Source organism: Tenrec ecaudatus, chromosome 10 (assembly GCF_050624435.1).
Source record: "Tenrec ecaudatus isolate mTenEca1 chromosome 10, mTenEca1.hap1, whole genome shotgun sequence".
In the NCBI taxonomy this organism is placed as follows: domain Eukaryota; kingdom Metazoa; phylum Chordata; class Mammalia; order Afrosoricida; family Tenrecidae; genus Tenrec; species Tenrec ecaudatus.
The window spans coordinates 88,477,261-88,492,698 of record NC_134539.1 but is presented as its reverse complement, the minus strand read 5'-3'; the positions used below and the strand labels follow the sequence as shown (position 1 = coordinate 88,492,698).

The 15,438-nt window shown below is 48.1% G+C and overlaps 1 protein-coding gene across 1 annotated transcript in view; it reads right to left on the bottom strand.

Annotated features, from left to right (window-relative positions):
* Positions 1-15,438, bottom strand: part of DRC3 (dynein regulatory complex subunit 3) — a 49,852-nt gene that overhangs the window by 27,744 nt on the left and 6,670 nt on the right. The window contains exons 2-5 of the mRNA XM_075559141.1: positions 12,287-12,461; positions 8,614-8,730; positions 5,561-5,727; positions 107-253 (exon numbers count right to left, since the gene is read on the bottom strand). Of these exons, the coding sequence (XP_075415256.1) occupies positions 107-253; positions 5,561-5,727; positions 8,614-8,730; positions 12,287-12,446 (591 nt within the window). The 5' untranslated portion in view covers positions 12,447-12,461. The remainder of the gene's footprint in view (positions 1-106; positions 254-5,560; positions 5,728-8,613; positions 8,731-12,286; positions 12,462-15,438) is intronic.

The window sequence follows — 15,438 nt, the reverse complement described above, 5'->3', positions numbered from 1 at the left end:
ACGCAGACTGCACAGGAGAGGGCGAGCTCAGCGCCCTGCTTCTGTGAGAATCCGGGGGCCTGAAAGTGATCTCATCATAAGGTAGCCTACAGGGAGAGATACTTGCTGTGTGGTCATCGATACGCCGGAAGTCCAGGTACACAAGGTCGGGGAGGTAGGCGCAGATGAACATTTTGTAGTCCTCTGCCTCTGAGATGGGGTTCCCAGAGAGACTGAGCGTCCGCAGGTCCTTGAATCGCCGTAGGTAGATGATCTAAGGAGGAGACGAAGAGAAGGCCCTGTTGGTTTACCTGCCACTGGGCTGCAGGCACACCTGGTAGTCTTACCACCTAGCATCCTTCTGCCGTTTCCAGCTCAGGCACAGCCTGGTCAGCATTGGGTGGATCAAAAGGTTGATGTGGGAGTTAGGTTTTTTTGTGTCAACATGGCTCCTGTAGGAATATGTGGGTGGATTTTAGCCTGTCAATGAGGTCGCAGCTTGATTGGAGGGCAACCGAGATAAATGGCTTGCTGAAGGCAGAGCTCTCTCTCTCTCTCCCCCCACCCCGCTCTCTCTTTTCTTGTTAGTCTTCCTGTTGAGAAGCTGTGCTGAGACCTGCAGCTCTGTGATTCAGCCACCACCATTGGAGCCACAAGACTTTGCACCTGTTGACCGGTGATCTTCCTGTCTTCCCCACGGTTGCAATGTGACTGTGTGAGTCTGCAAGGGGATCTATGGACTAGGCTCAGATTTGTGTGCTTGATCTGAACTGGGCTGGGACATTTCTTGGTATATAATTACTCTTTGAGATAAAGCTCTCTCTTACACCTATACGAGTGTCCCTGGATTTGTTTCTCTAGTCAACCTGGCCTCGCAACAGGCATTATCGTTTCAGTTCGTAAAATCCCAGAGCAGGGGTGGGAATGTCTGGCTCTCTGGCAGAGTAAGGCCCACAGAATCATCAATAACAGCCATCAGCACATGTCTCACTAAAGAGAAGCAGTGTCAGCCACCATATTAGGAGTTAATTAAATGTTTAACCAGTATGGCCCCTGAATGATGTCATAAATATCCAAATGACCCTTGGTAGAAAAAATGTTCCCTACCCCTTCCTAAAGAGATCACCTCAATTCAAAATTAACCCAGAATCAACTGGGAACTATCCAGTCAGTCGCTGCTTATTCTTCCTAGCGTTGATTTTGTAAGTTAAGAAGTCAATAGGGGGGCCAATATTTTATTTGCAAGCGTTTTCTCTACACCTAGATGCCACACTGTGGAAAGGAGAAAAAGGGGCTTAACCTCCTGCAATGAAGGGATTCCTCTTCATCATGAATTTGTTTTCCAGCCCACAAACCAGGTGACCTGTGGGCACATAGCAGGCCTGAAGGGCACACAGGGAAGAAAGCCTGCAGGGCCTCTGCCCTCGGAGCAGAGAACACTGGACTTTAAGGTCTGAGAAAGTGCTGCAGGAAATCTACGTGTTGGCCTCTGCAGCCCATACTCCTGGGGAGGGGCTCAGTTTGTCAGCCACTCCTATGCTGAGACTTTGGAATGGGTTTCTGCAACATCAGCTCTGTGACTACAACAAAAAAGGCTTTTTTTCCAGCACAGAGTGCCACACAGAAGGGCCACAAGGAAGGGATGAGTCAACCAGGGTTCCTATGAAATACAGTGTTTCTCTGGTTACTTGAGGCGTCTTCCCCTCCCTGCCAACACACGCATACATGACCCCAGTCCTGCCTGCCTTTCACCTTGGGCTAGACTGGAGCATGTAAACCGGTACAGATAAGAGCTCAGGACACACAGACTCCTGGACAGATAAACCCCTCAGGAATAGAAATGGGAGTAGGGATACCAGGAGGGTAGGGGAGGAAGGTAGAACCAATCACAATGATCGACACATAAACACACACACACACACACACACACACACCCCACACCCTAGAGGGAGGAACAACAGAAACTGTGGGGGAAGGAAGACAGCATTTGGTATTAAAATATGAAAATAATAATTTATAATTTATCAAGGTGTCATGAGGGTGGGATTGGGGGAGGGAGGGAAAAAAGAGGAGCCAAGACCAAGGGCTCAAATAGAAAGTAAATGTTTAGAAAATAATGACAACATATGTACAAATATGTTTGATGTAATCGATGTATGGATTGTCGTAGGTGCTATAAGAGCCCCCAATAAAATGAACTTTAAAGTAAAAAAAAAAGAGTGGCTGAACCAATTATTTCTTATGACATGGTCCTCCTTAATTCTCGCCCTCATGAAGAGATCACTGAAGACATGGCCACTACAGCAAAGTGTGGTGAAGAAGCCAGACGGTGCCCGGCTGTCTGGTCTGGGGTCTTAAAGGCTTGTCTTCCAACGAGCAGCCATGTAAGGGAGGTGTCAACTAAGTTCACCTAGAAGAAGGCCACCAGAAGCCTGTGTGATCCCAGGGTTGAACCCAAATCTGAAGGAGAGAAGAGTACCAGAGCTCACATCGTGAACATCCGGCTTGCAGAGGCTAAGGATGATGGTGACAGCCCCAGACCCATTTCAGGGCTCCCAAGTGAATCCAGCAGCTGGTGAGCCCCCTCTGACCGTAGCTGAGGGACGTGAGTAGCCTTGTTATCAGACAGAGAGCACTGTGCAGTTGATTATGGCAGTTGTGGTTAGCTAATCATTTGCTTTCCCTCCCTCTTGACCCATTTTACAGTTGGTTCAATTTTAATATTCTTGACTTTCTTTTGGAGGCTTTTCTGTTTTGTCTAGTCATTGTGGGTTGTTTTGCTGGTCTGTTTTGCATGCTTTTGTGTGATTATGTTTTGTTTTGTGTGATCTTCTGTATATGAAACCCAGGGTACGTAGAGTTACAGAGACAGTAGCTGGGTGGGGAAATGGTAGGGCAGGATGAGGAGAAATGGGGCACTAACAAGAATGAATATGAGAAGACGTTCTGACATTGATTGTGGTGGTGACAGCACAGATCTTCTTAAAGATTAAATTGTATGGTATGTGAAGTATATGCCAATAAAGCTGCTAGAATAAAAGAAAAGAAAAAGAAGTGGCTGAAGCACAATTTGCCAATTGGACTCCCCCCCCTTGAATAACATCTACTGGTGAAGTGATGGCGCTGACTGGGAAGAAATGAGTCCCTGAACCTTGGATGGCATCCGATGGGCAGATCACCAGAACCTGGGAACCGTGAGCCCCTAAATTCCATTGAACACTCCGGCCAACAGGAGCAGTCCTCTTACTCTCGTGATGCTGATTCATCCAGTTGTGTCTGTTAGTCCTTGATTAGTTTGCTGTTTGGGCCTGCAGTGACCACTTCTTACGAGGCCAACCATCATTCTATCACACGTCCTTGCTGCAGCAGCAGGGCTTGGTGGTTGCCATGGAGAACTAGCGGACAGCTCCCAGCTGCTCCGCTTTTGCCTCTGAAGCCAAGAAGCTTACTCATCCCAACGGGAAGAGATAACACCTCCAGGGTGCCCCTCAGTTACTATGAACAGGACTGGTGGGTTAACGCCCTGACCCCAGGCCTTCAGGGGCTCAAGTCAAGGAGACTGGACAAATGCCCCTCACCTTCAGCAGCAACCTCAGTAACACACCTGGATAGCGTTACTAGTCCCCCTAGCTCTCTCCAGCTTCCTGGGACTGCCTCGTCACTATCCAATGGCCTGACCCTCAGCTCCACTCAGTATTCAGCAAGCTGAGCTGCCTTTGTTCCTGTGACGTCTGCATCTTTTTGACAGTCAGCCCTGAGTCACCCAGGTGCAGAGCTGCTGCACACCGATCTGCACTGCGCCCAGGTCCCCTTCCTGAACTGCAGACACATCCCGACATGCCCCAGCCAAAGAGCCTTCCATATCGCCCCCCTGCTTCTGATGTCATTCAAGAGGATCTGCGATGAGGCCCCAACTCCCAATCTTGTCCTCTCCCCATTGTCTCACTGCATACCCCTTACCCTTGACCCGTGACCCAGGAGGCCCAGCAGCCATGGGCTGGGCTGGCATTGTCAAGGCCTCATTCACGCTATTCCCACCTCATAAGAGGCCATCCTTCCTGCTGACTGATAACATTTCATTGACTTTGAACCCAAAGCCCCCTTTCCCTCCTAACAGTCTCCTAGAAGCAATCCCAGCCACTGCATCCTCCATTGGCAGAGAACTCCCTCCACACTTCCTCACCATCTCCTGGGACAGCCTGGAAAGACAGGGTAGGGCCATGCTCTCCATCTCACCGAGGAAGAGGCAGAGTGCCGGAAAGGGTCAGTCTCAGGGTAGGCAGCTGGGAGGTGAACTCCAGCCATCAGCCTGGCCTACACAGAACAGGAACCTTGAGAGGATAATGGGCAGCAACTGGGACTGGGAGTCAGTTACAGCATGGTCCTGGACTAGAAGCAGAGTGGGAAGGTCATCGCGGGAACACCTCTGACACAGGCTCCACAGATACAACTGCACCCCTGCCCCATCCCTGCACCCACATGCTCTCAGCACCGTCCGACTGCCCAGCTGCCCCTGTCTAGGATATAGAGACCTCTAGACTCAAGGTCTCTGGTGCAGCAATCTCACTAGTGAGCCTGGTGAGCTTGTGGACAGAGGATGTCGGAGGGCAGCCTGCCTTGTCCTAAGATGACCAGTGTTCACAGCACCTCACGCAGACGTACCTGGCCTCCCAGGTATACTCCCCACACCTGCAGGCCTTGCTGATTCCTCCTCATGGCCCCAACTCCCTGTCACCCTGTGTCTTTATCAGGTTAAGTAGGAGTGAGTCATCTGAGGGCCACACTTGATTCATCACTGCACCGGGGATCCCCCATATGTATGCCACACCTCTCAGGGATGTTTGCTAAGTATGGGCTGATGTGCCTGCAATCCGCTGACCTTCAGTGTCTGAGGTGGATTAAGCCAGGGCTTCAAGTTGGTTCTTTCTGGTTCAGTCATGGCTAATGAAGTAAAACCGAAATGGACTAGAATTTGCCAAATGTGGGTGCCTAGAACAACATGCGGAATGGGGAAAATCACAGGTCAATGCCTTGTTAGAAAATGCTAAGAAATCTCCACCTTTGAAGACGAGGGTGGCATGCACATTGCATAGCAACCGAATCTCTTGACCGGTAGAGATGGTCACAATGGCGTCCTGCTCAAAGACGCTCATCCACCACGTTGCTCCGAGTGCACGGTCCTGGCAATAGTCCTACCCCCTGGGTCAAACACCTGGAAAGGCTCACTAGCCCCCTTCCAAGTTCCCCATTCCGGGACTTCAGCCCGCCATTTCCCCCACTCTGGCGATTGTTCTAGGCACCCACATTTTGCAAATGCCAGTCTGTCTTGGTTGCTCTTTGTCGGCCATAAGTGAACAGGCTCCGACCAGTTAGAAACCCTTCACTGAGTGGGGTAATGTAAACATCTACCAAGCTTCTCATGAAGCAACCTATAGTTCTGGCTTTTTGAGGAACAAAGGAAAAGCGGGCACCCTAGCTTTCAGAGTCTCCCGGGATGAATGCCATCACTCTGTGTCACGGGACTTCGGGGCCCCCCCTAGCCCAGTCCCTCTGGTGTCTCCCACCTGTGACGGCCACTCACGTTCATCATGTTGGAGACATCGTTGTTGCCCAGACACAGCACCTGCAACTTGACCAGCGCATCCAGGGAGTCAATTTTGGAGATGCGGTTATTGAACAAACTCAGGTCTTCCAGGTTCACCAGTGTGTCCAGCCCTTCAATGGTCTCGATGTTGTTGAAGGACAGATCTGGGAGGTGAGAACTACTGGGTTAGGGAGGAACTGTCCTTGAGGAAAGCCACCTTCATGCTGGGTGAGCCCTCAGCTGAGTTGTTGGGCCAGGACAGACCTCACAGCTGGTGAGTTACTAGGAGACGGTGAGCTACTAGGAGTCATACATGGGCTTCTGTCTGCGGCTCCACCCTCCCACCACCTTCTGCAGTTCTGCTTGAAGGCCCGGGTCCATGTCTTCCTGGCTGGGCTTTCACCTCAAATGCCTGGCCCGCACACTACATTTCCCACCAGGCCACCAGAGTCTCTTCTTCGGTGGGTTGCCTCCTGCCCCTCCTGAACTAAGGGTATACTGATAAGTGTGTCATAACTGGGGCTGGGCAGGGGGCTGATGTGTAGCTCTTGCCAATTTCTGTGGTGTAAATACTACCCCTGTGACTGATTTCAAGGGAGCTCTGGTGGTTTCCTAGGTAAAGCATTGGGTTGCTAACCACAAGGTCAGCTGTTCAAACTTACCAGCTGGTCTTTAGGAGATAAGGGTGTCTGCTCTTGTACAGATTAGTCTCAGACTTTGAAATACTATGGGGCAGTTCTACTCTGTCCTATAGGGTCACTATGAGTGGGAATTGACTCAACAAACAGTGGGTTTTAGTCTTGGGTTATAAATTCCCACTGTGACATCCCCAGATTACAAAGAGTTTATGAGGCTGACTCTGAGAATCAATGCCAGTGGCTTCAGCATCGCTAGCAATGCAGTGCCTGCCTGTGTCTGCAGGTGAGGGGGCTTTGCTGACCCATCAGGGCACCACCTCCTCTGGATCCTAGCCCCCTTCTGGGATATCACTGGGTTGCCAAGGAAGTAGTTCTGTCCTGAAATTCCCCCCATGAGGGCAGCAGGACCTCTCAATCCTGGCATGACCTCTTTCTGTTTTCGTACCCTGGATCAGGGAGTGCTGAGCACTGAGCTGCCTTGGGGGCAAACACTGTTGTTGCGGAAAAGCTTGGGAGCACGCCTCCCTTCCTGTCTAAGTACAGAGGCTCCAGCTTTTTGTTAGGAGAGAAACCAAGTGTCTCTGGGAGGACAGGCTGACAGCGGCTCTCAGTGGACACACGGCACCGACTGTGTGTCTAAGAGGTCAATGGGCCTGCTAGCTCTTGCTGTAAAGCACGGTAGGAGGCCTTCCTGGGGGATGCGCATGCGTGCGTGTGTGTGTGCGTGCGTGCGTGCGTGCGTGGCTCAGGGTTAAGCTGATCTGCACCTGAAATGACAGTCCCAAGTCCACTGTCTTCATCTCCTACAGCGAAGGTGACTCTGAATATTCTGGAAAACTGGCAGGGTAAGTGGGGGGGGGGCGGGGGGCGGGGCGCTGGTTGTGGTCTGACTGCTCCGACTAGCTCGTGACTGTCAGGTTCTCTAAGGCTGTTTCTGCAGCTGGGGGAGGCCCAGTGAAGCCTACACACGGGGCTTTTACAAGCCTGCAACTTCAGCACAGATGTTGCCCAGAGTGCCACCCCTGGGACGCGCCTGCAATCAGACAGCAGGCAGCCTGACAGGCTGAAAGGAATGTGGGCGTTGGGGTCAGACAGGTATGCCTTTGAGGCCGAGCTCTGCTGCTTTTTGTGGCAGGGAGTTGGCCTCATTGAGCCTTGGTTCCTCCTCTGTAGATTGGAACTGAAACAAAGACGTGTCTCTTAGAACTGCTGTGGGGCTTTATGAGCTCATGTGCATGTGAGGGATAGATTATGCCCCCATTCCATTCCACCCCAAAAGAGATATGGAAATCCTAACACCTGTGCACACGGCCTCATTAAAAAACAAAGCCCTCGAGGCTGTTATCGTCCCCATGAGGTCACGCTAGTGTAGGGTGGACCTGCGTCCTAGCTGAAGGGTGTCCTTTTAAAAGAGACACAGATACAGAGGCTATGTGGCCACGAGAAGAGGCATCTGCCCCCCCAAGGACTGCCTGGGGCTGTCCCATGGACAAGAGAGGCTCTCCCCAGAGCTTTGTAGGGAGCATGGCTCTGCTCACCCAGCCCTGCATTTGGACCCCTCACCTCGAGAACTGTAAGGCATTTTGGTTCTTAAGAGGCTCCCAGTTTGTGGAACTTTGTTACAGCCACCATAGAATACCCAGATAGTACACAACTAACCCTTGGGTCTGTCGCCTTCTCTCTGTCAGGGACCTCATCAGATGTAACAGGACCAGCAGACTTAAGTCTTAGCAATGAGGGACAGAAGTCTAGGGTCAGACAGGGACGGACTGGAAGCCTGACACTGCCACTTACCTGCCATGATCTCAGAATATACATCTCTACAATGGGATGCTGTAAGGTTTCAGAGGGTGCATATAGAAAGTACATAGGCTCACACATGGCATATAGTAGGGACTCAGCTTGCACTAGCAGCTGTGATAGTTATGTTCAGCTTGATTGGACTGGTGGGGCCAACAGGTAACTGTCAATCCAACGCAGTTCCTGTGTGTGCTTCTCTCTCCCAGAGAAGCGGGGCAGATGGGAACAGAACATTCTTTCCCGGTGTGTCTGTAGGAGTCCTGGTGGTGTAGTGGGTTACACATTGGGCTGCCAGCCACAAGGTCAGCAGTGTGAAACCACTCTACAGGAGAAAGATGAGGCTTTCTACTTCCCCGAAGAGTTACAGTTGCAGAAACTCACACGGGCAGTTCTACTCTGTCTTAAAGGGTCACAATGAGTCGCATGGGCTCAATGGCAGTAAGGCTGGTTTTGGAGTTTCTGTGGGGGGCACGTCTGTGCTTTGCCCAGCCAGGCTCATGAGGGGGCTGGTAGCAAACTGTCATGCATGATTGGTTCCTGTCCCTTGGGAAGGACATAACCTTGGCGGGGCATCATCTTAAGATTTGAGTGGACACACAGCGGGGGCCTTACCCAGCCAGACCAGGTGTATGAGTTTCTCCAGGCCCTGGATCCTCTCAATGACGTTATTGTCCAGCTGCAACTTCCTCAGGTTCTCAAACTGCCAGAGGTTGTCTATCTGGAGGATGTCTGTGATAACAGAGGAGACCTTCGGGTAGCGTTTTGTGAGGCCTGAAATGGTTAGCATTCATCGCACAAAAGGTCCCACAACCCCTCCACCTCCACCTAGGAGTATGTGGGTGTCCTGGTGTTGTGACCAGGTACTGAGGGGCCCTGTGTGAGGGTGAGGGTGAGGAGTGTGAGGGTGGTCATCAGTGCTCTCAGCCAGGGCTGCAGGAAAACCTGATGGGTGAATTGGGGTGGGGTTGGGGGAGGGGAGATGAGAGGGGAGGGCGACTGAGACCTGGTTTTGGTTTAGCCTCTGGATCCAGCCATGTCTGAAGGCTACCTGTCCCAGTTACATAAGCCAATTCATTCTCTGTCCAACTTAAGCTGATTTGAGTTTGGCTTCTGTCACTTGCAGCCAAGAGCTCTGAGATACATTTGGCAAGAGGCATTTTTAGAGAAAAGGCATTTGGCCAACATCAATCCCCTATAAAAACAGGCAATGGAAAAGGGGAAAATGCTCAACAGGGCAAAGGGCATTTATACAGACACATCAATCCAAGGCAATCATAATACTCAATGGTGGAAGACTGAAACCTTTCCCCTTCACTTTGTGAAAAAAGGTATAACTAAGAACAGACAATGAAGAAGAATGCGGCTCACCACTTCAGAGGAGGAAACCACTGAAAATCTAATGCAGAGCTTAAGATCGGATGGCCTAATGACTGGAAGCAGAACATAGTCAGAGAGAGTGCCAGAGGATGGGCCCTCAGGTCCAAGGACACTCACAGTGTGACCGGGGAGAAGTGCGGAAGACCGTGGGAACCTGAGTCAGGTAAAGCCTGTAGGAGTGGAGCCTTCAGGATCTTCATTACTGATGGGACACGACTCAAGGTAAGGAGAAACATCTGCAAAAATCTGCTAATGCTCAGAACTTGGAATGTGCCAAGTATGCATCTAGCAAAATTGGAAGTGCTCAAAAATGAAATGGAATGCATAAAGATTGGTATCTTAGGCATGGGTGAGGTGAAATGGACAGGTTTTGGCCATCTGAATCAGAAAATCATATGACTTACTATGCCATGCCAACGAAGAGGAATGGCATGGCATTCATTGTCAAAAAGGACATTGCAAAATCAATCATGAAGTATAATGCTGTCCGTGATAAGATTTTATCTATCCATCTTTAAATAAATCCAATCAGTACAACTATTATCCAAATTTACGCACCAACCACAACAAAATCTAGTGATGAAAAAAATTGAAGAAATCTTCCAATGACTTCAGATGGAAATTGATCAAACATACAATCAAGATGCATTGATAATTATTGTCAAGTGGAATGCAAAAGCTGGAAACAAACAAAGAGGAAGGAATGGTAGTTAGAAAATATGGACTTGGTGATAGAAACAAAGCTGGCATTTTGCAAACTGATAGAATTTTGCAAGACCGATGACTTGTTCATAGCAAATACCTTTTTTCCACAACCCCAAAGGCAACTATACACATATAGTCCGCGAGAGCCAAAATACGGCCTTGAGTCTATCCTATCTGAATTTCGAGAAGATCTCAAGGACAGATTAGCTGCATTAAACACTGATGACAGAGACCTGATGAGCTGTGGGAGGATATTAAGAACATCATTCACGAAGAAAGCAAAAGGTCGTTAAAAAGACAGGGAAGAAAGAAAGTGGATGTCAGAAGAGACTCAGAAACTTGCTATTAATCATAGAGAAGCTGAAGCAAATGTCAAAGGGCAGCTCAAGACAAAGGCAAATATTATAATGAAATGTGCAAAGACCTAGACATTAAAAAAAAAAACCAAAAGAACACACTCAGCATATCTTAAACTGAAAGAACTCAATAGGAAATTCAAGCCTTGAGTTGCAATATTGAAAGATTCTATGGGCAACATATTGAATGTACTGGGAGCATCAAAATAAGATGGAAATAATACAAAGAGTCACTGTACCAAAAAGAACTAGTTGATAGTCCACAATTTCAGGAGGTCGCATATGAGCAAGAGCCAGAATAACTTGAAGGAAGAAGTTCAAACCGCACTGCAAACAGGCAAAAACAAAGCTCCAGGAATTAATGGAATACCAATATTAAAATGTTTCAACAAGCTAATAAAGCACTGGAAACACATGTCTATGCCAGGAAATTTGGAAGACAGCTACTTGGTCAACTGACTGGAAGAGATCCATATTTGCACCGATTCCAAAGAAAGGCAACTCAACAGAATGCTCAAACTATGGAACAATATCACTGATACCACATGCAAATAAAATTCTCTTGAAGACCGTCCAACAATGGTTTCAGCAGTACATTGACAGGGTGTGGCTAGAGGTTCAGGCAAGATCCAGAACTGGGAGTGGAACAAGGGATATCACTTTTGAGGTCAGATGGATCTTGGCTCAAAGCAGAGAATACCAGAAAGCTGTTACCTTGTGTTTTATTGACCATGCCAAGGCATTCAGCTGTGTGGACCATAACAAACTGTGGGATAACCTTGAGAAGAACATACATCCCAGAACACTTCATTCATGTGGAATTTGCACATGGACCAAGAGGCGGTTGTGTGACTAGAACAAGGGAATACTGCCTGGTTTAAAATCAGAAAAGGTGTGCGTCAGGGTTGCACCCTTTCACCATGTTGACTCAATCTGTAGGCTGAGCAAATCATCAGAGAAGCTGTATTAGATGAAGAAGAATAAGACATCAGGATTGGGGGAAGGCTTATTAACAACTTGCAATCAGTAGAAGACACAACCCTGTTTGCTGAAAGCGAGGAGGACTTGAAGCACTCGCTGATGAAGATCAAGGGTTGCAGCCTTCAGTCTGGATTACATACAACTCAGTGTAAAGAAGACCAAACATACGTACAGATGGTAGCATCATGATAAATGGAGAAGTTTAAGTTGTTGAGGATTTTGCCTTGTTTGGATCCAGGATCAATGCTCATGGAAAGAGCAGTCAAGAGATCAAAAGATGCATTGCAGTAGGTACATTTGCAGCACAAGACCTCTTTAGAGTATTGAAGAGCAGGGACGTTTCTTTGAGGATGAAGGTGGGCTTGATTTTCTCCATTGCATCATGCGCATGTGAAAAGTTGGACATTGAACAAGGAGGACTGTGGAAGAATATTGAAAGTACCATGGACTGCTCAAAGGACAAAGTGATGTCCTGAAAGAAGGAAGTTCAGCGCGCTCCTTAGAGGCAAGGATGGCAAGGCTTCGTCTTACATAGTACTTTCGACATGCTGTCAGAAGCAACCAGCCCCCGAAGAAGGACAGCATGCCTGGTAAAGTAGAGGGGCATCAAGGGAGAGGAAGGCCCTCCATGAGGTGGACTGACATCGGGGCTGCACCAATGAGCTCAAGCATAGAAAATACCGTGAGGCTGGTGCAGGCCTGGACAGTCCTAAGATCGCAGTAGGTCGGAACCAACCCAATGGGACTTAACAACCTAACAACAAATTCCTGTGCTTTCAAACCCAACAGGCATTGATGCTGATACGGGTCTGTTGGTGTGGGGATCCAGACTTGAGGTTGCGAGTAGAGCGGGGAGGGGCACGTACTCTGGAAGTCCAGCTGCAGGGAGAGGACGTCCTTGAAGAGGATACCCTCTTGCTTGGCCAGCTGCCCGGCCTCCTCTCGGGGCCCCTGCTCTGCCACAGCCATCTTGAGCATGTCGTCGTCCATCACTCTGGGCTCTATCGACCCACATATCTGGTTCATCTCTGTACCAGCCTCCTGAAAGACACACATGGCCCTCACACTGCTTCTTCCATTGTTCGCTTGGTTTGCATTTGAACTATGCTTTTTAAAAATGTGTTTATTTTGAACCATTTCACTGGCATACAATGAACATTTCAATAGTTTGATCACATTCATGAGTTGTGCGATCACCACCACAATCTACTTCAGGACATTTCTTCTTCCTGGTACTCATTGTTGTTGGCTCCCCATTTCCCGCCAGCTCCCTAGTTGGGTCCCTTTGAATTTATCTATGCAGTTGTTTCTAAAGATATAACTATCCTGGGTTTCATACACAGGAAAGCATACAAAATCAAAACAAAACCCAAACACACAGCCTAACAACAGTGACAAAATGAAACTGAGAAAAACTTCAGTGAAAAACAAGGCAGAACATCTTTCCAAAATTGATGGTGAGGAGGGTATAGGAGGCCTGGTAGAGAGCTTGATCCAGGGCAATGTAACTGAGAGGAATTACTGAAACACAAATGAAGGCTGAACATGATAGTGGGAAAAGAGGAAAGTAAAGATAGCAGATGGACATTGGGCCTCTACTCAAGTCTTCCTCAATGCAAGAACAGTTTTATTAACCTGGCATTCCATAGTACTTACCTTCCCGACACGATCACTGAAGACAAAGTGGGTGCATAAGCAAATGTGGTGAAGAAGGGTGATGGTGCCCGGTTATCAAAAGATATTGCGCCTGGGGTCTGAAAGACTTGAAGATAAACAAGTGGCCATCTAGCTGAGAAGCAACAAAGTTCACATGGAAGAAGCACACCAGCCTGGGTGATCATGAGTTGTCGATAGGATCAAGTATCAGGCATCAAAGAACAAAAAATCATATTATTATGAATGAGGGGAATGTGGAGTGGAGACCCAAAGCCCATCTGTAGGCAACTGGAAATCCCTTTACAGAAGGGTTACAGGGCGGAGACAAACCAGTCAGGGTACAGTATAGCACTGATGAAATATATAACTTTCCTCTAGTTCTGTAATGTCCCCCCCTCATCATGATCCCAATTCTACCTTACAAATTTGGTTAGACCAGAGGATGTACATTGGTACAGATAAGAGCTGGAAACACAGGGAATCCAGGCAGATAAACCCCTTAGGACCAATCATGAGAGTAGTGATACCAGGAGGGGAAGGGGAAGGGGAAGGTGGGGGAGACAGGGGGATAGATCACAGTGATCTACATATAACCCTCTCCCTGGGGGACGGACAACAGAAAAGTGGGTGAAGGGAGACATCAGACAATGTAAGACATGAAAACAATTTTTTATAAATTATCGAGGGGGAGGGAGGGGAAAAATGAGGAGCTGATACCGAGGGCTCAAGTAGAAAGCAAATGTGTTTTGAGAATGATGATGGCAACAAATGTACAAATATGCTTGGCACATGGATGGATTGTGATAAGAGTTGTATGAGCCCCCAATAAAGCGATTTTGAAAAATCTTAAAAACTGGAACAGTTATCCATTGGATCAAGAGGGGGCTCAATGGCCAGCTGTCACATTTTGGCAGAACTACGACTGCAGTCATCCACCCTACAATGCACTCTCTCTGGTAACAAGGTCTTTTCCATCCCTGGACCATCCTTAGAGGGGACTCACCAGAGGCTTACTCCGCAAAGGAGATCCATGAATGGACTTGGATCTTTCACTGTCACCTGTCTTCTGCAAACTGGGCATTCAGAATTTAAGCTGTAACACTGCTCCCTTCTCCGGGTTTGGTTTTTATTATTTACAGCCCTCGCATCACACAGGCTGGTGTGCTTCTGAGAGGGCTTAGCAGATGCCTGGTGGGAGCAGATGGTCTTTTAAGATGAACTCTGAGAAAGGAATACGTGTTAAAGCCTCTGAATGTGGAGCAATTGGTGCAAAATTCTGTCGCAGGCTTCCAAGTAGCATATTCACGGGACAGTCTGAACTTCATTTCCTTCTCCAAGTTAAGATGGGACCACTCTATTCCGTGGCTTAGGCAAGGCCTGTGGGAAGCTGTGACAGCTCAAACTCAGGGGGCTGAGGGACTGGATGTTCTGACCTCTAACTACGATAAACACTTGCTCTCCTGTACCCTGGGAAACTGCTGACACCGCATTCTGCAGGTGTTCAGTAATACTCCCTGGTTTGGGCTTTATCTTCCCTTCCAGATCCGAGACACGTTGGCGGAAATATTCTTGCTTCTTTGTTTGCCTTCAGTGAAATGTCAACACACCCTTTGTGGGAGAAGCTGTCACACAATGCTGGTTACGTGACAAGAACTCTATGTATATAAATCTGCCTTGTGTAAAGAACTGGGCCTTGCAATCCCTTACCCTCCTGCCCCCTATGCCCCAACTATGTCTTACCTTTGACCTTGTATCTATCTTTCTCAATTGCCACTGTGCCCCTCTCGACCCCAGTGTGATTTGTGAGAGCTGATTTCTCACAATGCTTTACTTAGCTGACTGCTTGTTTTAAGACACACTTTCAGACCCTTTAAGACTATTAGCCAGGCACCATCTGCTTTCCCCCCACATTTTGCTTTAGCACCCATGTCCTCAGTGATCACTCCATGTGGGGATTAAGTAGGACCATGTAATAAGGACTCATTTTTCTTAAGTTAGGCCTAGGATTAAATGCAAACTCAAAATTCCTTCATATAGCTATGGTTTACATGTGTTCCTGGTTCACTTGAAAAACATCATTACTATTTTGTGGAAGGAAAATGTAAATGATGTCCTTCCTACATTATAAAATATGGTAGTTCTATTTTTTAACTTTATTATTATTAATCACTTTATTGGGAGCTCTTGCAGATACCATAACATTTCATAGTTCAATCACATCAAGCAGTGTTGTACAATTGCTACCACAGTCAGTTTCAAGACGCTTTCATTCTTCTTGCACTCCTTGATATCAGCTCCCCTTTATCCCCTCCATCCCCCACCCTTCCCCCCCAGGAACCCTTAGTTTTTCTCCCTATAATAG